This window comes from Tenrec ecaudatus, chromosome 2, assembly GCF_050624435.1.
Source record: "Tenrec ecaudatus isolate mTenEca1 chromosome 2, mTenEca1.hap1, whole genome shotgun sequence".
Taxonomy (NCBI): Eukaryota; Metazoa; Chordata; class Mammalia; order Afrosoricida; family Tenrecidae; genus Tenrec; species Tenrec ecaudatus.
The window spans coordinates 12930209-12957019 of record NC_134531.1 but is presented as its reverse complement, the minus strand read 5'-3'; the positions used below and the strand labels follow the sequence as shown (position 1 = coordinate 12957019).

Sequence of the window (26811 nt, the reverse complement as noted above, 5' to 3'; positions counted from 1 at the left end):
AAGCACCAACAATGGCAGCACCCTGGTCGGTCAGCCCCCAGTGGCCAAAGCCAGTTTCTCATGCTCTGGCTCTGCAACCTTCTGCACATGGGTCACACTGCCACCGGGGCGGGGCCGGCAGCAAAGCAAGAAGACCTGGCAGATGGCTGCGATTTCTAGGAAAGTCTAGGGGCACAGCAGGGGCTGTCTGTCTTTCTTTTCTTAACATAGGTTGTGAAGCAAAAAAAATTTTTTTTTTAAATACAAACTGATCAAGAAAAAGCATGTTTTCCCTTTTCTGACTGGTTCTGCCGTCTACCCAGTCAGCAGGCCCACTTCGCAGGGTTGTGGCGGCCAAGGCCAGAGCCAGCTTGCAGAGGGGAGAGACCAGGCTTCCCATTAGAGGACTTCTCTGGGCAGCGGGAAGCATTTGGAACTCTCATGCTCTAATTCAAGGCAGCGTTGAAAGCAGATCCTTTTGCTGAGGGTGGGGGTGAGGGGTGGGGGGCTGCTGGCGGGCCAGCTCTCTCAGGAATGTGCCCCCACAGGGCCCTGGCGTGGGCTGGGTTTCCAGAATCAGCTCTTCCCTTCTCTCCAGTCTCCAGAGCGTCCACTTCCCCCATGGACAGGGGTTCCCTGACTTGTGGGGACAGCAGTGGGCCCGGTGGTCTTAAGAACCCCTTTTCCAGTGCTTGCCGGACTTGGTCATGATCATATTGGTCCAATGCCTCCTCACAAAATGGCAATTACAGCTGCCTGGGGATGAAATGCAGAGGGACCTGGCACGAGCCTTCCGCACCCCAACTGCCCTCGCTTTAACCCACGCACCAACAGGCCCGCCCTGGGGAGTCCCGTGATTTCCGAGGCAGTAGGAAACCAAGCAGGTGGTGCGACACTCAAGTGCTTGGCTGTCGACTGAAAGGTGGGACGTTTGAACCCAGCCGGCTGATCGGAGCAGAAAGCGACCGAAGGATCTGCTCTCATAAAGATTATGGCCTAGTAAACCCACGGATGCCCAAGGCCCCCCTTCCTTCTTTGAAGCAGCTCCCAGGTCCTGCTGTCCTCAGCTGCCATCAAGATGATTCTGCCCCAAGGAGGCGTCAGCCTTGAACTGGGCCAGAGGGCCTCCAAAGCTGGCCTGTCAGCGCTGTGTTCTGAGGTGACCCCCGGTGGGGTTGTGACCTGCTGGGCGCTTTGACCGCCGGCACCTCGCAGGGCCAGGGCAGGGAAGGTGACTGTAAACACAGGGCTGGGCTTCCTGACAGACAGACACAGTGAGGAGTCCCAGGGCCGGTCTGCTCACTGTCCCCGAAGTTTGAAAGGCCTTTCACATAACAGACGCGCTGCGTTCCCATCCTGCACTGGACAAGAAGCGTTTTGGGAAAGCGGTGACCCCTGGGAGTGTGTGGAGTGGCCAGGCTGTGGGAGGCTACTGCCCTAAGAGTCACACACAATTCAGACACAAGTGTCTGGGAAGACACTCACCCAGAAACGCTGGAGGGTCGTGGGGGAGCAGGGGGCGCGAATGAGCTCAGTGACCCTGACTGATCGCCTGGTCTCTAAACCAGAACAAAAACTAGCCCAGGCCCGCTGAGTGGATTCCAACTTGAATTGACCCTGCAGGGGTCTCCGGAAGAGAACTGGCCCCCAGGGCTGGCTGCCTGGGTGATGGCCTTTTCTCCCTAAACGCTGCTGGTGGTTCAGACAGCTGACCTTTCTTTCTTTTTTTTTTTTTTAACATTTTATTAGGGGCTCATACAACTCTTATCACAATCCATACATATACATACATCAATTGTATAAAGCACATCTGCACATTCCCTGCCCCACAGACCGCTGACCTTTCCATTAGCGGTGCAGTGTTCAATCACCACACCATCTGGGTCCCTTCGCACTGGAACAGAGGCGCGATCGATGACCAGAAGTCACTACCTGCAAGTCGGGCCCTTCCGCAGGACGGAGCAGAACTGGCCATCACGGAACAGAACTGACCTTCACGGAAGCAGGCGGCCTCTTCAGTTGGAAGCTGAGCACTGAGCCACCGTGCCACTAGGGGAGGCCCCCTGCACCGCCCAAGGCACCCCCTTCCTCTAGCCTCTCCAAGCCTTTCCACAGCGCCCACAGGCAGGGCAGGGAGCGACACTGGGGAGGTTTGTTTTAAGTAGGAGTTTTGCAAATTCGCTGTGAAACTTCAGCAGCAAGAGCTTTAATCCTTCATAAAGCGCAGAGCTTATCGGCAACCTTCAAAGCCCAGGTCGGGGAGGCCGGCCTGCACCTCTCCCGGAACGGGAGCCTCACAGACTGGAGACAGAGCTCTGTGCGGACAGATGGAGGCTGTTTTGTAGACACACATGCTGGTTGAAGGGACTTGTGTTCTTGGGAAGCCACCACCACCGGCGGCCACAACGTTGTGCGCCTCTCTCACCGAGTCTATAATAAACGGGCAGGGACCGGGGAAATAATATTTACACGGATTCCTTCACTGCACGTTCCCATACAGAGTTCTATGGGAAAGATCCTCTAAGAGCTCATCTGGCAGGCACACCACGCAGACACGCTCTCGTGATTTAATGGATTTTAAAGAGCTACTCTGTTCCCAGGCTGCCCAGCCCCTCCCCTGCAACAGAGATCTGGAAGTTCTGATGGCGTAGTGGGTAATAGACATTGGTCTGCTGACTACAAGGTGAGCAGTTCAAAACCATCAGCTGCTACCCGGGAAAGGATGAGGCTTCCTATCCCAGTAAACACTCATGGCCTCGGAAATCCACAATAGGGTCACTGAGCTGTTACTGACTCCACGGCACGAGGTAGGTTAGGGAAGCAACACCACCCTACAGTAACATGAGAGAATTCAATGGGCTCTGTGAGGCTCAGCTATCACGACCCAGCGAAGTTTAACACAGCTGCATGACACCCACCCACTGTGACATGCTTTGCAGTGACCAGAGAGAAAGTAGCACGTGTCCCGAGGCATGCTGATGGATACATTACGGATATGTTTCTGAGAAAAGACCGATACTGTCAAAGACTTGTCTTGGATCCACAAGCAATACTCAGAGAGCAGCAGTCAAGAGCGCAGATGACTTGCTGCAGTGGGTCAATCTGCTGCACAAGACCTCTTTCCAGAGTCGAAGAGCTAGGATGTCACTCTGAGGACAGGTGTGCCTGGCCCAAGCCATGACCTTTTCCACTGCTCCGTCTGCATGTGACAGTTGGACACCGGATCAGGAAGACTGCATGGGATCGGGGTGCTGAAGGAGATGCCACGGATGGCCCAAATACCAAACACCTCTCTCTCAGAGCAAGTGCAGCCAGCATGCTCTCTAGAAGCAAGGATGGCCTCTCACACCAGGCCTGTCTTAGAGAAGCCTCTGGGTGGGGCTGAGCTAGCAGCTGGATGCTTGATTGTGGCTATTATACCCAGATATTCCCATCCCCAGTGGTATGTCTCGCACATTTTCAAAACCCTTGGCTTTAGAATGAGCAAGAATTCAGTCCACCTACCGCTAGACACTTCATGGTCAAACCTATGGAACTTTGACCTGTGAATGGGAAAGCTGACCAGTCCTCTGGTCAGAGTCAGGTGCCGTGTGCCACAGAACAAAGCACTGCCAGGTCCTGCGCCACCCTCACAGTCATTGCTGGTGGAGGCCATGTTGCAGCCGCTGTGTCATTAAGGGCCTCCCCCCCCCTTTCCCCAACCCTAACTTTACACTACGCATGACATCCGCTCCCAGGTACGGGTCCCCCCGATACATGTGTACAGCACGTGGCATGGTCTCAGCGGCCTCACGTCTAAGGGGACTCTGGATGGACTCCTCCAGGACAGATGGGTTTGTCCTTATGCCAGTCCCGCTGTGGTCCCCACTCGAACGCCTCGGTGTCTGCGGTCTTCCTGATTCATTCACGTGAGGTCGTTAATCCACAGAGGAAGGCACCGCGAGCCGAGGGCCCAGACCCACTTTGAGTGGGCGTCCGTCCACTCTTCCGCCAGCTCTCAGAGAGGCGGCGAATGAGCTCCAGTATCGGGGAACGAGTGCCCACGCACGCCCTCCAGGGCACCACACGGCTGCTTCCTCCTGTGCCAGCGCCCGTTCGCATTCAGCACTCTCACGGACCACATGGCACGCTGCAGGTGAGATCCTTCCTGATGGGGCCCCCCTGTCTGTCGGGTAAGTAGCAACGTCTGATGTGGTCAGAGGTCAGAGGGAAGCGGGTGGAGGATGGAGCCAGAGAGACCTACAAGGGGTGGACACATGGGTCAGTCGTGGCCTCCAGGTGAGCTGTGGGCAGGGCCAGCTCTTCCCCGAGGCCTGGCTTCCTTCCCCCAAACACTGAGTCCTGGTCGCTTCAGGAGAGTGTGGGAAGGCCATCGCTTGCCGGCTGTTTCTGGCTTTGCCATCTGTGTAATTTGGTGATCATCCCCTGTGGAGGTTGTAAATACCTGCCCATGGGTTTTCTCCTGCTTTAATAAACACTTCCATGTACAGCTGGAGCACGAGGCTACCTCAGCCGAGAAGCATTCACCAGGGTAACGGCCCACCATGGTGGCCCGTAATTATAGGCCTTGGAGAACCAATGCTCCTCCAGCACAGGCCCGGGCGGTCCCACGGAACCTGCCGCAGCCTGGCTCCGGGCTCTCTCCCACAGAGACCCACAGGGGCGGCTTTCCAGAGCAAAGAGAAGCTGTTCTCCAGGCTAACTCAAAACCAGCCCACACGTGTCTCCGCCTCCCCTCATGTGTTCTGCAGGAAGCGGTGGGCGGATGGAGGGTGGGGGTGCTGGGGTTAGGGAACGGGCTGGAAGCACGGACCTCACTGTGGCTCTGGGAAGACCTACCATGCCGCTCTGAAGCAGGCCTGGCCATTGGCTGGATCCCTGCATCTGTCATGGACGATTCTGGTGTCTGCCTTAATGACAAAAGCCAGACCGGTGCTGTCCTAAGCTGAAGAGGTCGGAGGGTTACCTCGGGCCCTGTTTGCAGTCAGATGTCTGGTGGGGGGGTGGGGGTTGCTGGTGGATGAGGGATGATGAGGCAAATCCCGGGGGGCTACAGGCTTAAGTTACTGACAGGCAAGACCCCATTTCTCAGGATTTGTGTTCCCTCATTTTCTTCATGAATAATTCACGGCAAATCAATCATGCCTTTAACTCCGTCAAAAGAAGTCCTGAGCTGTACACCATCCGTGTGAGAGACAAAGGGGGAAAAAACAACCCAACAGTCGATTTGGTAGTTAGGAACGAGCTTTAGAGAAGTTAAGGCGAATTTCTTTAAGAGGGTACTTTCTTGAAATAGAACACCAACACGAAGACCCCCACCACCTCGGCTGTGGATTGGCAGGGGTGGGGGCGTAGGGACACTGTGAAGGAGCCTTTCATCAGAACAACCTTGCAAGAAAGGAACCCCACGACACCTGAGCTGGCCAGACCTCAGGGGTCACCGCCTCCATCCACCTCAGGCTAAAAATACCCCCCCCACCCAAACCAAAACACCCTAATTCACTACCATTGAGTTGATTCCGACTCATAGCACCCTGAAGGACAGTAGAACTCCCCTGTGGGTTTCTGAGACCGTGATTCTTTATGGGAGTAGAAAGGCCATTTCCACGAGTAGAAAGTGGTTTCGAACTGCTGACTTTGCAATTAGCAGCCCAACACATAAACGTTACAAGGGTGCCCAGGGGCTACAGAGTTGCCAGAGGCAGGGCTAGAACCAGAGATCAGGTCCTGACTGGGGACCAAGAATGTCAGCCCACGGGCTGTGCTGGCCACAAGAGGCCTTGGACACGGCACTGAGGAACAGACCGCGGCAAAGGTCGAAATGAAGAGTCACGAGAACGTGTTGGGAGAGAGAGGGGAGCTGTGTGGACACACACAGAAATCCACTAGAGAGATTCCCCGGCCAGCCCTGTCGGGAGGCGCGGGGTTGGGGATTGGGACCCACCAGCTGCCCTGCGGGAGGAAGGGGCGGCCGGATGCTGCTGCCCTGCAGAAGCACCTTGCTGGCAGTGGGCTTGACTGGCAGACCAGTAAGGGTGCAATCACACTACCATCACACGTGAGACATGGAGAGAATGACAGAAGCGTGACAGAGGTGGGGTGGAGGGAACACGGGCGTTTGGGAAAGGGGTGCCGACGGGCCTGCTCGATGCAAGTGTGCTGCACACCTTCAGCTTGTGAAAAGCACAGTGGCTGTAGACAGTCTAGAAGAGGAGGGGCGAGGAGGAAAGGCCAGGCGGTCCCCTCTTCTGGATGAGAAGGCTTGGAAACGCTAGCGTCCACAACAACCTTCCCGGTAACAATCATGGGGAAGGCGCCAGCCGGCAGAGTTTTCTCTGTCGAACAAGGGGTCACCGTTGAGGGGGACCTGGGTGCTGGCAGCAGACAACGGTGAGACAGACAGTTTCGTGTCCTGCTGCCCTCCGGAGACTGCGACACAGGGCTCCAGCCTAAGGGCCACGGTGAGGATGGCGCAGGACCGGGGCTGTTTCCTTAGGCGGTCCGCGGGGCTGCTGGGAGACGGGACTTGCCAGCCAACACCTAACAATGACAACAGCCCTCCCCTGTCCTGCTTTCTGTGGCCTTGCTGGGCCCTCCCCTCAGCCATGAGCTGCAGCCTCCAAAGCTCTCCGGCACCAAGACAACAGAAAGGCTGGACAGCTTGGCCCAGGGGAAAGGGAGGGGCTTGGGACTGACCTCCTTGGAAATGCAAACGTGTCTGCCTGGTGGCTGTGGTTAACGTCCAGGACCAACACTGCGTAAACAACCGGGTAAGAGTGAGTTGGTTTACCGGGTGAAAACGTGAGAGATTCGAGTAGCGGTCGGGATACCCAGTCAGAAGACGGGTCAGGCCGTCTGTGGAGGAGCGACCCAGATCTCTGGGGTCTTTGGCCCCAGCGGTGAAGGCTCAGCAGAGTCCAGAAAAACTCCACCTGGGAGGCCGAGGCCCAACAGGAGAACTGAGGTCATGGTGGCAGCATGAACCACAGACACCAACAGGACTGGGTGGGGACATGGGCGGAGGAAGGTGGGGAGCACTCGGTGAATGCTATTCTACTGTAATGGGCTGGTGTCCACTCACGTAGTCACTACCACACTGTGACAAAGCAAGGCCCCCCCACCCAACAGCTCTCCCACCAAACAAGGCGTGCTTTCCAGCAGAATCACGCCCACATCAGGTGGCACACACAATCACCCACCCCCACACAAACAAACACTAAGCCACTCCTTAGGGGGAAGGTATAAAGTCGCATTTCTTAGGTGCTGGTCGACCACAGCTGAAGGGCACATCAAGAGAACAAACCTAACCCAACCCAACCCAACGACCCTCCAGAACAGAGCGGCTCCTTGCGGTTCCTGAGACTGTCACCCTCCTTTTCAGGGACGGAGAGCCTCTCTCTCCTGCAAGTGGCTGGTGGTTTTAAACCACCCACCTTGAGGTGAGCAGGCCGGGGGCTTAACTCACAGCGCCACCAGGGAGCACGGTAACAGAAACCTCCAAGTATTCTCGCTGCCGTCCAGGAGCAAGCATTTTTCAATTCTGAGGCCCTCCAAAGCCACCCTGGGCAAACCTTGTAAGCTCTTCTGTCTGGCAGAAAGTGCGTGTCCCAGTGGCCGTCCTTCTGTAGTCCCACCTGTGATGCACGGACTTGCTGCCAGGCATGCTCCTGTCGCTTTCCTTTGCCTCCCATGTCCTTGTTCAGTCTCTGCGTCTCTGTAAGCTCTAGGGCCCCACTGTGACCTTGTAATCTAACGGCCTCCCTCATGCAGACGGTACGCCTTTGCGTGGTCCTCTCCTGTTGAACACTGAATAAAGGTTCTCCTTAAAAGACACCTACCTGAAACACATGCACACACACAACACACAACACACAAACCACCCCATGGACCAAGCTCGGCTCCCGGTGAGGGCTGCGTCCTTCCTGGTCAAGGGGTTTATACCCGCAGTCACACTGCAACCTCTGAAACATCTTACAGTCCACAACCAAGTGACTAGATGTTCGACTTTAACAATGAGATCTGTGGCCACTCTAAAACAGGTGGTTCCTTCAATGCTTTCTGAGAATTCCCCAATTCTCCTTTGATTGGTCTTGTGGCTCCCTAACTGTGTGCTACGCTGTCCTGGGGCGCCCCAGCCAACTGGGAGAGGCATCAAGGAACTCACGGGGCATCGATCCGTGTCCTGCCATGGCTAAGTCTGCATCTGTTGGATTACGCGTGGCTTGTTAGTTGATAGGACCAGGAGTACTGTGGAAGATTCACGAGGGACTAAGCCTGTGGGTGGCTCCTGGGAGGTGGAGATCAGAGGTTGGAGGTTCAAGGCCATCAGAGCCACCGTAGAAGGAAGATCTGGTAATCAGCTTCTAAGGGGCCGCTGGAAGTCTCATGGAAGGGACTGGGGACTCCAGAGTCAGAGTTGCTAGAACAACCCAGGAAGCCCTGGTCTGGACCAGGGGATGCGATTCTTCCTCCATCGGAAAGGTACAGCGGCAAGAGCCTGAGGCAGGCGGGAAGCTCCCTACAGAGACTGACTCCAGACTAGCGTGAGATGGCGATCTTTTGATGGTCTGGGTCCTCTGTATATGCAGAAGGTGAATATACAGGGAAGTGGAGCGGGACTTCACATTCAGCCCACTGTATTCCAAAACAGCCACTAACTACAACTGTTCTCTGCCTCTGGCTGGTGATTCCAGACTCTCCCCAGCCCTCGGTGCACACCCCCGCTCCACCCCATCCACCTGGGTTTCCAAGTGTGGGGAAGAGAAGACAGCTCGCTGGTCTGAAGATGCCTGGGAGACCTCATAAAACTCGGAGACCGACCGTGCTTGGGGGGAGAGAAGAAAAGTTGCATTGAACTTGCTCAGCGTGGAGCGTCAAGCATGACTCTGGACACCAGGAGGGGCCCAGGCGAGATGCTGCTGGAGGTGTCATGGGACTGATGCTCTGTTCCACACCAAGGGCAGGAAGGGGTTCCAGCCCAGAAAGGGTGGAGAACAGCAGATGTTCTGAGCAGAATCAAACCAAGCCCCCTGCTTCACCAGGTGGCCGGTGGCCTCTTGCTGCAGGGTCCCTGAGCCTTTGCTAGACTCCACACCCAGAGCCTCACCTCACTCTTTGTGGTCTTTGATCTCCCAACCTCCTGGGTGTGCACACAGATGCTTGGCAAAGGGGCACACGTGGGGTTCCCCTCCTGCCCGGGCCCATCCTCACGCCGCACGAGGGCACAGGGGAGCTTCCTTGTATTAGAGACAATGAAGAGGACAACGGACGAGGCTCTTAGCCCTTACCCACCAAGGGCTGTTTGTCCCAGGCAGGGTGCACTCACTGGGAAGCCCTGGGTCGGTAGGGATGAAGGGTGAGAGAGAGATCTCGAGGGGCAGGGACTGGCTCTCCAATGCTACAATGCCACCAAACAGAAGGCTCAGGAGACACACGGAGCGGGCACGCACCTCAGCATGAGCGTCAGCAAACCAGTCCAGCCTCCCAGATAAGCTTCCAGCACAAAGTTGAGCATGGTGAACTCAGGGTGGGGCTCCGGCCTGTCCTCGGGAGCCCCAGGGAGGAAGGACACACCATGGGAAAGCATGTGGGTGATGAAGTCTCGCAGAGTGTTACATGCAGCGTGCTGCCACGCACCAGGGGGCCTCGGTGTCACAGATTAATGAGAGGAAAAGGCTGCGCTTGGACTTCACCTCCAACGCCGGGGCTTCAAGGTGTTATGCAGGCTCAAACCGCCCTGACAATGGGCTAAAAGGCAGCGGGGGCAGCCTGCTATTTTGAACTCAATTGTCACCGTCCAGGGCCATCCAACGCGGTTCTAAATATACGGACGGCTTTGCCTGACACGAATGGGAGCCTCGGCATGTGGCCAAGCTCCGAGAGTTCTCTGCCTTCCTCTGCATAGCCCTGCTGGAATAATAGCCCCGTTCTCTCCGCTCCTTATGGAGGTGACAGGAAGTTCATACTCAGGTCCCCAGGGCTCCGGGACGCGGCCGGGCCTGTAATTAATGACGTGAGTTCTGGAGAAGCTGCATCCTGTGTGGCTTTGTTCAGCTCCGCGGATGACGAGCCCTCTGCAGCGGGGGCGGCCTCCAGCCTGTCACCAGGATCCTCCGCGGGCAGAGGCCGGGAAGTAACGGAACAACTGGGCCCACGGCAGGCAGCTGCCTCTCGAGAGCAGAGAGCGGATGATGGCACAGGCCCCCGAATCAGGGCACACCAGCCACATGCACAAGAACGGGGGGATATCGCTCGGTGCGGAGTGCACACAACACTCGGTCCAATCTGGATTTTTCTAGAAAGAACTCACTCCAGTTTCCTGAAACGCCCCAGCGTCTCAGTGAGAGTTCCAATGGGAGAGCGCACCGGGCCAGCAGCAGAAACCTAACGCGCACTGCTGACGTTTTTAAGGTTTGTAAAGGGCGGGAGGAGTAACACACAGGTACGGCTGCAGCGCGCATCCCCTCACTGCTGGTCAGCGCCTGTGCGCTTTCGCCCCGGTGAGCAGGGAATGGAGGCTCCGGGACTGAACTCGACACAAAGGGGTTTGGTGTCTCGGCTACAAATCTACGGTCATTTCAGGATATGCAAAGGAAAAACGAATGGAGCTGCGGGTGAGGTAGTCCTCTCTGAGTGCTAAGGCGTGACATCCAGCGTCTCTCACAACCGCGGGAGTCCCTCCTGGTGGAGCAGCAGGCGAAACTGCTCCAAGGGCCCAGGATTCGAACCCGCCAGCCTCTGAAGGAGAGAGAGAAGGCGGCCTCCTTCTGAAAGGTGCACAGTCTGTGTACAGACGGACAGCGCCACTCTGTGCCACGAGGGGCCAGCTGGCGGCAGCGGGCACATCCCACGTGCAGGATCTCAGACTAGCCCCATCCAAGGCGCACACATCCTCCTTCCGCCCACAGGAGCTGTGGCCGATCCACGGAGACACAGGCGAATGCCATCAGTCCGTGCACCTCCCCCTAAAAGGCCGGTAAGCAACGCGGCCATGCTCAGAGGGTCTCTCACTTGTTTTCACCCACTCTCTGGTAAATGCCGCAGAATCCGACAGGGGCTGCATCCTGGGGACCCCCTCCCTCCATGCAGGGCGCTTGCAGGGTTTGGGCACTTTGGTCTCGATTGCTACAGAAAACAGAAGGGCAGACCGGCGGCCCGAGAGGGGTTCTTCCAGGAATTGTGCCAAACAAAAAGCCTCCCCACCCTCCACCCTCCACGTGAAGAAAACCTGATCCGGAAGACGGTGAATACGGCTCCGCCTCACTCTCCCCAGCGAACTGGGTTGCTCTCTGCTCAATCCCCATGAAGGACGCCCACCCCTCTCTTCTCTGAACCCACACTGCTGGTGGAGTATCCTCACGGCGTGGCCCGTGGACTAACTGCTCACAGAGACCAGGGGAACATGTGCTGAAGGTGTGGTTGCCAAGGAGGGTCCAGCCCATGTCACTCAGGCAGCCGGCCTCGGGGGCAGGCGGAGGGCGCCTACCTTTGTGGTTGAAGATGCCCTCCATTTCCATGCTGCTCCGCGAGTGGGCGATGCACAGGGAGCCGCAGGGGACCAGGCCTTCCGCCGCAGGGGACCGGTCGGTGGTCCGCACCAGGCACCAGTCGGGCTTGTCGTGGGGCCGCTCCAGAACCTCCACCGTCTGGCCGCGGCGGATGGTCAGCTCGTTGCTGTTGCAGGCTGTGAAGTCGTGGATGACCACCGTCAGCTCGCAGCCGCCCGAGAGCTGTGGGGGAAGAGCACGGGTCAGCGATGCTGGGCGGGGGGCCACCATGGGGACGCGTGTGCACGCACGTTGGCTGGAGGCAGTCGGAAATATCCCCTCCTTCACTCCCCTCTGGCACTACATAGGCAGCTGCCACCTGTTACAGGCGCACAGTGTTTTGCGGGCTACTTTTCATGGGAGCTTCCAGATCTTTATATAGTCGAGACCTTATATCCCTCTCCTCAAAAATCCTGGACACGCTTATGTAAGGAATGTTAACAAGAACCCTACTTTAGACGCTGGTGTCCCATCTACCGAACCCTGTCCACTGAATGCAACCAGACAAACCACCAAACTGCATTCCGACGCACGCAGAGCTGACTCAGGACAGGGTAGAACTGCCCCGTGAGTTCCCGAGACAGTCAGTCTTTACAGGAGTAGAAAGCTCCGTCTTTCTCCCACTGAGCGTCTGGTGGTTTTGAACTGCTGACCTTGCATGCAGCAGTGCAATGCACACAAATATGCAATCAGTGCTCCTCCCCATCCCCCGCCCTGCTGGTTCATACTCCTTTCATCTATGAGCACCCTGTATGGCTCCCTCTAGTCCCTATCACAGAAGGGCATACACATCCAGACCCTGCCGTATGGCTGGCCCCGGCTCCCTCCTGGCATGCACCTGTGCCTGTGTGGCTGCCTGTCAACACTGCATGGTCCTTGGGCAGGGGTCTTAGACAGGAACCTTTTGGCCAGCCCCCGACTCCAGCCATCCAGAGGTTCTGCCCCTGCCTCCCACTCTTCCATGTCACCCCACCATGCACGTACCCCAAATGTGCAACCTAGCCTCAGCCATTTCCACATCATTCCACATCAGTGAGTCTAGAACATTCTAGAAGATGACTCACTGATACCCTCCAACCCCTGCCTTTTGGGTAACCAAGTCACTTATACCAAGTCACCCAAGCTTAAAAAGAAGCCAACAACAAACACTAAAACTGAAAAAACAAAAACCCACACTACTACCAAGTCACCCAAGCCTAGAAACAATAAAAACCAAAGGAAAAAAAATAAAACACCTTACTTTTGTCACCCTACAGATTTGAGGGCCCCTCCTTCCCCTGCCCTCTCATGCCAGCGACTCCACTGGACTTGGTGGTGGCCTCCCCTCCCAGCCCAGCATGCCCCCCAGGCTGTCAGTATACCCACTCTCAGCATGTGCTGCTGGCCTTCCTCCCGTCGGGAACCCTGGCCACAGCTCCTCAGTGTGGGGCACAGGGTCCGAGTTGACCTGGCCTAACAGTGATACCCCCACATAGAGAGGTCCTGAACCACGTGACACCTGCTTGCCTGTGTGTGTCAGCCTCCTGCCAGAGCCCCACCTCCCCAGTTTGTCCATGATAAGCCTCCATCACACCCCAGTGAGGTCATTCTAGACTCTCCTATGCTCAGCACTTGGCCCTAAAACAAATCTGATTCCAACTCTGCGGGACTCGAGTGTGTCCTGGGCTGCAGCCGCGTGGCTTGACCTTTGCCACCGGAAGCAGGTTGTGTGTCACGCATCTGTGCAGGAGGGTCTGCTTGGGCCATGGCAGAATCCCCCTACCCCAGTGCCATTAAGCAATGGGCACATGGCTCGTGCACAGAAGTCTGTGTGGAGTCACTTGGGCAGCCTGCCCAGCACAGCGCCATATTTGAACCCTACTGAAAGCACTAAAACATGGAGCAGGCTTCACTTCTGTGTTCACTGCCTGTGTACCGTCTGCACAATGCTCAACTTTTCCTGACAGGCCCCCACCCTACCCCTGCCCCCGAACCAGGTCTCAGCACAGATAAATCACGGCCAGGAGCGCACCAGCATTAGGGGCCAAGGCAGTGTGGTGATGGGAGGAGCCAGGTCTGAGGAGGGGAGCCACTCAGCCCAGGCTGGTGTCTCCTTGTGACAGAGCAACCCGGCCCCCAGCCCCCCCCCCCTCAAGGCTCTCCGGAGCTGGGGACTAGTACCTGCTCCCAGGGCTCAGGCTGGGAGTCTCTGTGACAGCGTCCCCTGCTCAATGCCCTCCACAGAGCTGGGATCGCTCGCTTCCTCCCCCCGCCCAGGCTGCCGGCCCAGGCTGCTGTGCAGGTCCTCCGGCTGCCAGCCCCTCACCAACAGCCAGCTCTGTGCTGGGTGCCCCCAGGAGCAGCACAAGCCCGGTCAGCACCATCCCTCATCTCCAGGCAGTGGAGGAAGGAAGCCCGGCACACGCTTTGTTTCCCTCAAAAGCGCCCAGGTTTCTCTGCAGAAGGCCCACGCTCCCGCTGACCCATTTCTGTGTGAGCAAGCAAAGACGCTAATGTCACAGGGTTCAAGGTAGAGGCTGGGCCTAGAGAGGAATGTTTCTCATAAAAGCACGCGGTGATGGAAGCAGTTAATCCCTGGACAGAGAGGGGGGCTGTTTCCTGTTTCAGGGAACAGCGAGCCCTTCAACAGCCCCTGAAACCCGGTCCAGCTCCCGCAGCCCCTGAGGACCCTGGTTTCCTGTGGGCTCTCCCCCGCCCACAAACGGCACATGGGGAGCGGGCGGACGGACACCCGGCCAGGCTTTCCCATGACCGCCAGCGGCTGACTGGACTGTGTGGACACCATCTCCCACCAGCAGAGCCAATCATGACATGCCTGTCAGAGGCCTTGACCTGCCCCCAGCAGGTCCACTGCCCACCCTGGGAAGGGCAGCTTCATAACATTTGCCCAATTTACTTGAGGGTTTTATTCTTTTTCCAGATGGTTCAAAGCCACGTGTTACCGTTTGGTGGGTGGGGGAAGGGTGGGAAGGGGCAAAAGGGGCTGCCCAAGATGGGAATTAAGCTAGATTTTGTTTCTGGTATAGATTTTTTTTAAAGTCCCTTACAGAGTAATCAAAAACGATTGGAAACAGCTGTGTATTTAACCGTGCACAAGGAATAAAAATCAAACCTGTTCTGACAAAGAATCGTATATTACGTTAAACATTCCTCCTCAAAGACCTTAGAGAACGTCTAACCAAGCCCAGCACCAGAATGACGTGTTTCAAACGGCACAGAGATTCTCATGTAAAAAACAAGACAAAAAGCACAAGGCAAAAAGCCATGGCTCCTAATCAATTGTGCTTCCCCGCACGTGTGTTTGCACACACGTCCACGGGGGAGGGTTAAGCGGATGCTTGCAAGCCCAGAGAAAGGGCGTCCCACGGTTTCTGCTGCAGCACAGCCACTGAAACACAAGCTTCTCAAAACTGGGATGGCTCGTTGTGTTGTGGAGATGGGTCCGGTCTCCCACCTTCCACTTCTCCGTCCTCGCCACCAGCCACCAAGCAGTGTGTTCTGCCTCCAGCCACGCAGAGGCAGGGCAGTCACAAGTCTTTCAAAATGTCAAGTCGGCAGATGTCAGCCACCACCCTGGTGCATGCACCCAACACCCCAACTTTCCACACTGACCAGATTCAGGGCAGGTTTTCCACACCCCACTCCCTCAGGAGGCCAGCGGTGGGCTAGCATGTTCACGGGACACGCTTCCTTTCTGACCTGGGGCTCTGACGAGTCCCTGAACGGCTTAGGACACTCAGAGACTAGACAGCACGTTCAGGACAGATGCACTGATCATGGGCCTAAAGGGTACGACACAATGAATACACAGACAGGGCAGGTCTAAGGGTTCCCAATGTGGAGCTAATGTTCTCACTGGAATGGCGTTCCCCAGAAGCAAGGTGAGCAGGGGCTTACCTGAGCTTCCTTACTAATCTGTAATGAACAACTGCCCCAGGATTGACCACGCCTTTATTCTGTTTCCCACAGATTAGTAAGCAAGCACAAGGCAGTTCATGCTTACCTGGTTTACTGTCGGGGGTTGCGGATTTGAAAAGAAACCTTGGCTTTGTAGGGAGATGCTGTGGAGCGCAAGCGATGCCAGCACCATGTCGAGGGTGAAATTGTTCACAACAGATGAGTTAGTCACAAGAGAGCCCATGCGCACCTTTCTTGGTGGGAAGTCTGGCCCTGACTCTCAGCCTTCGTGCTCTGGGTTCCTACTGGTCTGTCATGCACCGTCTCTGGGTGAGCCTGTCCTGTGCCCGGGCTCCCAGACCAAGGTACACCCAGGACTACAAGGGCAATTTCTCCTGAGGGAAGGTAGCCTAGGTAACTAGGGCCCTTAACCCATAGAGACACAGAAGTAGTTGTAATATACTTACAATAACCCTTTGAGGCAGTAGTACAAAATGCTCTTGCCTTTCAGTAGGATGACACCTAACCGGTGGCCCTGTGTGGCAGGCACCCTGGGGGCAAAGGGGTTACAGGTTTGGCTGCTGAGTACAGGTTCAGAGTTCAAAACCACCAGCTGCTCCTCAGGAGAAGGGCAGGGTCGCCTACTCCCATGAAGAGTTAGTCTCAGAAACCTACAGGGGCAGCTGATTCACTATGAATCTGCATCGACCTGATGACACTGAATTTGGGTTTTTGGTTTGGTGGCCTGGTAGCGTAAGAATTGGATTGGGAACTGCGCGGTTGGTGGTCCCAGTCCCCGGGTCACTCTTTGGGAGGTAGATGAGGCTGTCGGCCCCTGTAATGTACAGCCCCTCAGTACAAAAAGAAGACCGAAATCCTCACAACTGGACCAATAGGTTACCTCATGATAAATGGAGACGTCAAGGATATTGTCTTGCTTGGATCCACAATCAGTGCTCATGGAAGCAGCAGTCAAGAGAGCAAATGATGAGGTGCGCTGGGTGAATCTGTGCACAAGACCTTTTCAGAGTGTTGAAAAGCAAGGATGTTAAGTTGCACCTGACCCACGCCATGGTATTTTCAGTGGCCTCATATGCGTGTGACAGTTGGACACGAAGTAAGGATGACCACAGAAAAACTGATACTTTTGAATTGAGGTGCTGGAGAAGAATATTGGAAGTTCTATGAAGAGTAACAGGACAAACCGGTCTTCCTTGTTACAAGTACGGCCAGAGTGCTCCTTAGAGGCAATGACGGGGAGACTTCATCTTACAAATGAGTACATTGTTAGGAGAGATCAGTCCCTGAAGGATATGGTGTTTGGTAGAGGGGCAGCTAGAGGACAGACCTCAGCAAGATGGACCGACAGTGGCTGCGACAATGGACTCAAGCAGAGGACTACCGGTGAGGACGGAGCAGGGCTGGGAAGCGCCTCATTCTGCTGTGCTTAAGACTGCTGCGAGTTGGAACCAGCTCCTTAGCAACTAACAACAACAGGGTTGGAAGGGAAGGGACATGGGGGATAACAGAGAGCTAGTAGTAATGGGTACGAGAATAAATCAAATATTCTAAAAGTGTGGTGATTGTTACACAATGCTTTTAAATATAGTTAAACCTTTGAAGCGTACGAAACACATGAATTATACGCCAGTAAAACTTAATTGGTGTGTGTGTGTGTGTGTGTGTGTGTGTGTGTGAGTGAGTGAGAGAGAGAGAGAGAGAGAGAGAGAGAGAGAGAGAGAGAGAGAGAGAGAGACAGACAGACAGACAGACAGACACAGATGGATGGAGGGGCGTAGGTCCGTGGGGGTCAGCATTTGAAAACCCTTCAAAGGCACCTTTGGCACTCCGATGACGCCATTTTCACAAACACGCTTCTGTTAGACTTGTGACCAGATACGTATGTTTCTTAAGATCTGCCTTTTCCTAGAGCAGATAGATGCTTTTGCCTGGTTGTGGGGGAAGGCATTTTGGAAGCGGCCAGCTCCTTGTAAGGAGCAGCTGGGCGCAGCTCTGGGGAGAATCCCGCGTCCCTGCTAGCTGGTCCCCATTCAGCCTAATCGCTTCCTTCTTCGCGGGGAGCTGCCGGCTGCTAACGAAGGAGCTCTCCAGCCTGTGAACCACAGCAGGCTGAGGCCCCGTGGGCAAGCCCTTACAAACAGCACCCCGCTACAGATGAAGAGGCCCAAGCCACCTGTGGCCTAGCCACGGGGTCCAGAGCCTGGCGCCTGGGCCCTTGTTCTTGACTGTGTGCTGGGACTCCTGCCTCTGCTCTTGAGAACGTTCACACCACATGCTCGGGACGGGTCAAGCCATCAGTCTCAAGAGGATTTTCATTCATGAAAAACAGGAGCCGCAGGGCAGGGCAAGGCCTCACCCCTGCTGCCCGGGGGCAGGCCTCTACACAATTCTCCCGGGCAGTCTGCTCACCTTGATTCTCAGGGGCTGTATTGTCATAGGAGCTGTGGTTTCAATCCATATTTTCTATCTTTTTTATAATGTAGATTCCAAGGAAATGAAATACATCACAGAATAAGGTAGGGGGTGTGGGGGGCTATTTTGAAAAATGCTTCATATATAAATTAGCTCCATCTTCATCTCTAGTGGCGAGCTAAGAAGGCCCAGCATTCGGTCATTTATTTCACACTCCTCCTCTGGGTTCACTCTCTCCTGCTGGGTGGCCCGGGGACAGCCATCTCTCCTGCCTGGGTTCACTCAGCGTCCCCCTCCCTCCTCCAGGGAGCTGTCCAGGGCAGAGGAGGGCGCTGGCAAGCGTGTGATTTCTTTGGAACGCAAATGACATTTTCCAAAGATCATGCTATCAGCTTAAGTATCCCAAGTATTGGCAGCAACTGGGCGCAACTCTGTCCTGGAACAAAGGGACAGCCTATTGGGAAGCTGATATTTTCCAGAAGGCGATGTGCTCATGGACACGTGGTCAGCATCTGGGACCAAGAGGGCCAGCCCTGCTGACAGGCCTCCCTGGGAAGCGCCGTCTCCAGCAGCCCCGCCTCCACGCCCTCTCCCTAGGACGTTTTCGCCTCCATCTGAGAATTATTAACAGCCCCGGTCAGATAACTTTTTCCTTAAGGATTCTCCAAGAAGTTGAGTCAACAGATCCCCCCACCCAGTTTCTGAAATGGGACCAAATTCCATGATAACAGCTAACTCATAACAGACATCATAAATTAAGTCAGGCGGGCTGGGCCTGGCGAAGCAATTCCCTTCACGAGGCCCATCTGCCCGAGGCATCAAGAGCCACTGGGCTGACATGCTTACACTAGGAAGAACCCGCGGCAGATGACCAGTAAGCGGCATCCAGAGGAGTAGCTGGCTTCTGGCTCCGTGGGGCTCAGAGACACAAGGCACCTCACACAGACACTTAGGGAAGCATGCCCTGTCCTACCCTTCAGAATGGCGCCTGCCCACTGGCTCCTGGGCCCTGAGACATTCTAACTCACTGCCATCAAGTTGACTCTGATTTCTGGCAACCCTACAGGACAGAATAGAAACCCCACCCCACCCCCGGTTTCAGACTGTAAATCTTTATGGGGAAACAGCCTCATCTTCCCCTGTGGAGTGGCTGTGGTTTTGAACTGCTGACTTTGTGGTTAGCAGCCCAACCAGTGACCCATGCCACTACCAGGCCTCCTACACCAGAGGTGCACAAAAAAGGGGGAGCCGGCTGAAAGAAAACCTCAGAGTGGGCGCACGAGTAGGCGTGTGTGTGGCAGCCAAACACGGCCCTTGCTTTTCATAAGGCCCAATGGTGGCAGTGCAGCAGGTTATGGGTCAGGCTGTTTATGAGGAGGTTGGCAGTTCAAATCTACCAGCCACTCTGCAGGAGAGTCCAGACTGTCCTTGCTTGCAAGGACGGGAAACCCCAGGGGCAGTTCTGCTCTGCCCCACAGGCTCACTGTAAGTTGGAATCGACCCCAGGGCAGAGGTAGGAGGCATGGGTAAGTCCTCTAGACTCAACTCCACTAACACTTTGATGCTGGGTTTTTCTTCTTCCTCTCATCCCACAGGCAGATCCTAAGGCCGGAGGAGGGGAACTCACTTGGTATTCTGTGGAAAGACCTTTCATCTGAGCTTTTTGTGTTTGTTGAGCCAATCCAGGACTAGCGGCCACACTGGGGCCCATGACGGGAAACACAAGTCACCTTCATTTAGAATCACTGCTTAAAGATGGTCAAGGACTGGGGGTGTGGAGCTGCTGTCTTCAGCGTCACCCCAGGAGCACCACAGGCCTGGGTGCGTGAGGCAGTGGTCGAAGCCTCGGAAGAGACCCAGGGCAGTTCTGTGCCAGGGATTGAAGTTCAGAGATGACACTCCGGACCAGGTCACCCAGAAGGGGTGGTGCATCCCCAGAAGAAACATTATCATACAGTTCTTTTCAGCTCCCAGTCTTCCCCGGACTCCCAGGGTAAAAGGACACATTTCTGCAAACGTATGCTTTTCTGTTAGTGATTTGTTCCTCTGCTCTCATTGGGTACAAATACACCGGCTGTCTTCAGAGCAGGATACTTTACTCCTCTATGTAAGCTATGCGGGCTCAATTTCAAGTTCACCGAAGGCCCACTATATCCTACCAGATCTGAAACTGGACGGCCAGAAAACCAAACTCCCTGCCATCGAGTTGATGCTGACCCAACAACTTTGCCACCAGGCCTGGTCTTTCCTTACGTCTAGGAAAAGACCTGTGGATTTTCACCAGCCATCACTCTTGGGGACTAGCACTGCACGGGAGGGGAGGGGAGGGCACTCCCCCCAATCCACAGGAGCTTCTGGGTGGCAGCATGGTGCTGGACAACGACGTCACACACGATGGGCCGGGCCTCTGGACTCCCATTTGTACGTGTGGCTATGAGCTAGCCTGGAGCCGATTCCCACTGAGGGCAGGCAGGACAGCCGAGCGCCCCGGGCTGTCAATGGCTGGGACCTTTCGGGCGTTTGTGAAATGGTTGCAGCCAAGGTGGCTTCCGTTCACAGTGGAACAAAGACTGTCTTTGACTAGCCTTGCAGGTCAAAGTGGAGCACAAAGTGGTATCTCAAAAACACGACCATCTTTTAAGACAAGACAAAATGGGTTTGAAAGACAATGAAATTTTCCCACGGACTTCTTGAAGGCTCCTCCTCACTCGTGGTGAGGTGCCATGGAGTTGATGGGAACTCACGGGCCTGGTCCAACAGAACCGTCCTTACTGTTCCAGTGTCTGCCCACCTCGTAGCTACTATGCTAATGAGATGTCTCCAAGGCCAGGCTTTATTTTCTTCACGGAACACAGTGGGGCCACAGGGAGAATGAATGCCACCCCAGAGGCCTGCGCAGCTCGTCACACGCCCGCTGAGGGCGCGCACAGCACGTGCTAACAAAATAAAATGAGGCATTATTTCCCATCGATGGCCCTGTCACTCTAAGTATTCTAAGTTCTCCAAAAGCCAAACTCACCTCCTTAGAGGTGATACAGACTCCTGATGACCCACAGGACAGGGCAGAACTGCCCCTGGGGTTTCCCGAAACTCAACTCTCCATGAGCAGAAAGCCTCATCATGCTCCCGACTGTAGGGCTTACTACTAACTGGGCTCAGAGTAGAACAAGGAAATATCACTTAAACTAGAATAATTCTGAAAATGAGATCATGACAGCAGAGTGATTGTTTCACACCTACTCACTACTGTGCTGGGAGTGAAAACATTCTTTGGCAGAATGGAGCTGAGAAGAGGTTGGCACCATCAGATGTGCCACCTCAAACAGCCCCTGGCATTACCTCCTCGGACAGCAGACACTTCTCAAGGGCAGTGAGGTGGCCTTCCGGCCCCCCATCAGGACTCTGGTCTCAGGCACAGAGACTAAGGTGTTGAGTCACAAAGTGTTGACAGTGAGTTGTGTAACTGCCACCACAGGGTTTGTGGGATTCCCTCGGGAGACTCGTGGGAGGCTCTTGGCCATGTTTGCAGAAGGTACACCTGCTAGGTAGCCAGAATAGCGACCCACGGGGGTTGTCTCCCCAATGCCTGCATAAGGCCACAATGAAGGGGTTGGAAAGAAACCAGGCACCCATTAGACACCTATGGAAAGGTCCAAACAGCATGCGCAGACTAGGACCACCCAAGCGCAGGTGAAACTGAACCAAGCCCGTGACATCACCCAAGTGTGCCTAAACTCGGCCAATACGGTTGCTCACGGCCTTCCACCACACCTGCAAGCGTGGCTTTGTGGCCCTGTTCTTGCTGTCAGCCGTGAGCTCCTGCTCGGCACAGCCTTGTACTCTCTCCTGACACTGTGTGTGCATTTTCAGTAGCCGACACTTCCCTTTCCCTCAAAAGGGCACCTGGATTACACCTGTGCTTCTGCGAGAACTGAGGTATCCCAATCCCCAAGCCTAACATACCCATGCAAACATCTGACTAACAGCCTGGCTTCCGGAGGTCAGCACAGGCCTGCTATCGGGAGAAGAAACGCCAGGGAGCATTGTTTTTGTTTGTTTGTGTTCCACTGCACCCCCAGATGAAATGGCACCCCAGAGCCCACATGGAGGATCGGCACCCCTGCCGCCACAGGAGCAGCCTGGCCTCAGCACACTGCAGTGCTGTGTACAGCTCAGTGGGAACTGTTGGCAGTGAACTGTGACTTAAGAGACAGACTCAGGCTGTGTCACACTAATCGAGGCCAGCGACAACTCCCCCCCCCCCCCCCAGCCAGCGCGGGCTGCGGCTACCTTGTCACTGTCCAGCGTGTTCTGCGACGTCCGGGAGGCAATGGAGATGGTGTCTGGCTGGCTGCTGCCGTCCCCTTGGCTGTCCAAGTCCTCTCCATCCCTGCGGACAGAGAGACTTTCAATGGCTGCCTGCCATAGCTGCATGACTTCTCCAGGCTCACAGGGAGGGAGAAGGGAAGTGCCATCGAACTCCTGTGGGATTGGCAGCTACCACCGCTTCACAAATGTCCATCCCTTAGGGTGGGGGCACGGGCTTCTGGCTCAGCGGTGGCTCACTGCTGTTCCATTTGACCCTGACGGTCATTAAAATACAGGCGACACGGTTTCCATTTCAGCTCCTACACATGCTGTAATTCACCAGAGCTCACAGGGCTGGGGCGGCCTTTGGGAAGGTTTAGATCTAGGTCTAATGCCAAAGCCCCAGCTCTCAGCAACTGGGCCCTGCACATTCCCCACAGGTGGCCCCTCCCTCCCTTGGGCAGTCAGCCCCCTGAGGTGGTCGGGGAACGCAGCCTCTTGGCGAGGGCTCTCCTTCCAGGACATGAGCCCAGCACACGTGGCCCACCAAGAACTATAGGACAGAAGACACCGTCCTGGGGGGCAGGGAAAGGGCCTTACTGGCTGAGATGTCTTGCACCTGTGTTGCTCCTGGAATACCAGGTGGCATGGGAAAATGGGATTTGCATTCAGGCCCTTTGGCTTTAAGTCACAGCAGCTCTTTCCTGGACAATGTGAATGCGAGGTTGAGATCGACGGCGAGCGCCAGCTCCGCTTTAAACACAGCCCAGACACACACTGGAGACACCGCTTTTAGAGTGGACCTCTCCTCCCGCCGGGCCCCGGGGCCCTGTGCACTGACCTTCTGCCCCTCTGCCTCGAGGCCGGGGCTGTTTTGGGGATGTGGATGGGCTCCTTGAGGGCTCCCTTCAGGTGGATGGTCCTCTCCTGGATGACTTCCCGGATGTGCTTGATCCAGTCCTGCTTGTTCTCTATGCTGGAGGCCTTGAAACGGGGTCACACTGCGTCAGGACAACGCCAAGCACACGTGCTCTCCCTTCCCGAATACCAGGGGTTCCAACCAACCTCACAGAAGGGGAACTGCATGCAAGCGGGGTCGGCCACCAGTGGACAGCCCTAGTTCACAGCCATCCAAACCATGCTGATTTAAAGCATGTGTTATTCCACATTGAAGAAGATTCTCACCATCAGCCCCAAGACTTTCAGGCAGCCCTGGGTGCCACCCAAACAGAGCAACAAGACTCAAACAGCTTCTAGGCTATTGAGGTGCATCTATTGAGCACCAGGCTTCAGGGAGCCTGAGCCAGCACCCACCTGGGTCCTGGACTGAGGACTGTCAACACTGGCTGCTGCTGCCCTTCCCTGCCCCTGAGCCAGCTGAGGGATCCCTGGGCCTCTCTCCGCACACCCAGAGCTATCTCCGGAAGGAGAGGACTCTCTCGCACTTGTTTTGTCGTTGGGCAACTGAGGGGTTGGCCCCCGAAGCCATGTCGCAGCACACAACGAAGCTGGACCCCCAGGCTCCTTCTCACACTGCCCTTACCCACCCTGCCTCACCCCACCCCCTTCGAATAAACCAGGACAGACCAGCTCACCACCTGCGAGTCGGTGCCCCTCACAGTGACCTGACAGCACAGGGGGGAAGTGTCCCCGTGGATTTCCAAGACTGTAACTCTGACAGGAGTAGAGAGCCCTGTGTTTCTCCCGAGAAGCAACGGATGGTTTTGAACTACTGACCTTGCTGTTAGCAGCCCTACGTGTAAGCCCTGTACCACCAGGGATCCGTGAACAAGAACAACGGGCTGCTCATTCTGTGTGTTGGAAGCTAGCTCAGTGCCCACCGATGGCTGTGGCGGGCTGGCCCAGGGGAACGAACAGCAGTCAGCATTTGCTGAGCGAATGCAGAAGACTTACTGTCCCCAGAGATTCGCCTCTCCCCCTGCCTCCAAAGAGGTAGGTTTTCTGTTTTAAATATATGTTCTGGGTCTAAGTAACAGTTTTCCTTATGGGAAGCATCAGCTTTCTATGACCGAAACTTAAATCCCTGAGATGCAGTCAACCCCAATGGGCGGGCCTTCCAGCCGTGATCGTCTATGTGGCGCAACTTCTAGCCCCTTGCCTGTGCTTCTAATCCTACGTGGGAGTGTGTTTTCGGTCCCGGGATGAAGGGCGGATGTATTAAGTCTCCGCTTTCCTAGAGGGTGTGAACCAAATCACTACCTTTGGTTTCTGTGGGGGTACGGTCTGCTGACAAGACACCAACCACGCCTCCATCCACACCCTTCCTCTGTGGGTAAGAGCCACATCAGGAGCAGAGCGAGGGGCCGTGAGCAGAGCCTGTGGGGGAGCCCTCCCTGCTTGGAGTGGAGGCAGCAGCATAGGCCAAGGCCAGGGCCTGGTGTGGGGGGGATGAGACTGGGGGACGGAACAGCAGGAGGGACCAGTAAGGGACACCTGGTGGAGTGGCAGAGCTACCACCTGGCTGCTGGCTGAGGAGAGGTTCTGACTACTCTGGACCAACACCTGTACCCAGACTGCTTACTGTTTCCGGTTTGTGGTAGTCCGTTATCTCCCCTCAACAACCAGCCCCTTCTCTGGGGTGTCGAATAGGAGGAGGGGGCGGTGTGTCTGATCTCTACCCCAGGGCAATCGGAAAGCCAGAGGGCATCAGATGTGCCTCCTGGCTGTTTCACTCCGTCATTCTAAATAAAACCTTCCCTGCCAGGGCGTCGGCTCCAACCCATCGTGACCCTCCATCACAGGGTGGAACTGCCCCTGTGAGGTCCCAAGACGTTACTACTTGTGCAGGGAGTGGAAAGCCTCATCTCTCTCTCTCTCTCTCTCTCTTTCTCTCTCTCTTGGGCCTGGCTGGTGTTCTGTGCTGCTCTCTTGCTGTGAGCAGCCTGGCCCATAACCACAAGGCCACCAGGGCCCCTCATGCAATCCCTACAACCGATCCAAATGACTGCTCAGTGGGATCTGAGATGAGATCATGGAGGGAGGGGAGTCCAGCATTATCTCACTGTGCACCTTCCTTATTTATTGGAAAACAGAGAATCACAGCTCAGCTTGGGAAAGGAAACTGCAATTGGAGACCATTCTCATGAAAGTGTTTTAACCAGAGGAGGCCTTCCAAGGTATTCAGGTGGTGCTGGAGATACGAGTGGAGGAGGAGAACCTGTGCCCACTGGCTCAGCTCTGCTCTGCTCTCAGGTGGGACTGTAGAGCTGGCCGTGTGGGTCAGGATGTAGTGGCTCAGGGTGGGACGTGTGGAAAGCTGTGAGTCCGTGATTCTACTGGAATTTCACCATGGCCGGACTCTCGGGTGAACAGAGAGACGATCTCAGTTAAAAGGAACATTTCCAGCAGAGTTTGGAAACATGGGAGGAATCCCAGCATGCCTCAGAGTGAAGAAGCGTCTTGCAGTTAAAAGGGAGATTTATGGAGCGCACTTAGCCTATCCTTAAAGAGATTAAACATGGAGGCCAAGCGCCAGCTTTTCAGAAGTAATCAGAGAAAAGTAACTCGGCTAAAATCCTAAGTCAGAGATCCCACTTGGCTGGAAGAAGGGAATAATTTGTTTTATACGCTTGGAAGATCCAATCAGTTTAAGAAAGATTTGGAATTAAAGCTCATCTTTCCAGTCCGTAAGAGTGAAAAAAGGCCGTATTTTTGTTTCACAACTATGAGGCCATCACGACCACTGTCACCACCACTGTCTACCACCAGTACTACCGTCTACACCACCACCATCACCATCTACCACCATTACAACCGTCTACACCACCACCACTGTCTACCACCAGTACTACCGTCTACACCACCACCATCACCATCTACACCACCATCTACCACCACTACAACCGTCTACACCACCACCACCTACCACCAGTACTACCGTCTACACCACCACCATCACCATCTACACCACCATCTACCACCACTACAACCGTCTACACCACCACCACCTATCACCATTACTACCGTCTACACCACCACCATCACCATCTACACCACCATCTACCACCATTACAACCGTCTACACCACCACCATCACTACTGTCTCCACTTCCACCACCACTTCTGTCACCAGCACTGGGTACCCCAACAGCACCACCACTGCGTTTCTACCGTCGTCTCCAAGGCCAGCCGAGTCACAAACAATCTTTGTATGTAGTGAGAACATCATTCCTCTCAGCCTCCTTCCTTTGGAATCCAAAAAACCTCCCTCAAGACTCTCCATAAAACTTCTCATCTGATAGCGCTGGTGGAAAGTCTTGTTAGGAATTGTTTATTAGGTCCCCAATGAAGAGTTCCTTATCTGGCTGGAATATACCGGGCACCGCTCCTCAGCTGGGCCTCTGCATCTGCATCTACTGAAAGCTGTAAGTTGGCTGCCTGGAGGCCTGGTGCACACTTTAACATTTTTGTACCCTGCTATCTAACATTTGGCGACCAGTGCGATGCATGCTTCCCAAGGCTTCATGCCAGCACAAACAAGAATGCTCCGGTGCTCACAATGGATTTGTGGCAAAGACCTCAATAATGCAATGGCTTTAGAAGCCACAGAAGTGAAGGCTCTACTCCAGGGTGAGGTGCAGCTAAGTCTCTGTTTCTGGAACGCCGGAGAGGCAAAGCTACGCAAGAG

At 55.2% G+C, this 26811-nt stretch overlaps 1 protein-coding gene across 5 annotated transcripts in view; it reads right to left on the bottom strand.

Moving 5' to 3' along the window:
- The window catches only part of TRIO (trio Rho guanine nucleotide exchange factor), a 309165-nt gene that overhangs the window by 66542 nt on the left and 215812 nt on the right, over positions 1 to 26811 (bottom strand). For 4 of the 5 annotated variants that reach the window (XM_075540870.1, XM_075540867.1, XM_075540868.1 and 1 more), the window contains exons 32-34: positions 23005 to 23147; positions 22146 to 22245; positions 11465 to 11708 (exon numbers count right to left, since the gene is read on the bottom strand). In XM_075540870.1, the coding sequence (XP_075396985.1) occupies positions 11465 to 11708; positions 22146 to 22245; positions 23005 to 23147 (487 nt within the window). Of the gene's footprint in view, positions 1 to 4076; positions 4219 to 11464; positions 11709 to 22145; positions 22246 to 23004; positions 23148 to 26811 lie in introns of those variants that run through there. The other variant, XM_075540871.1, reaches the window with a different exon arrangement.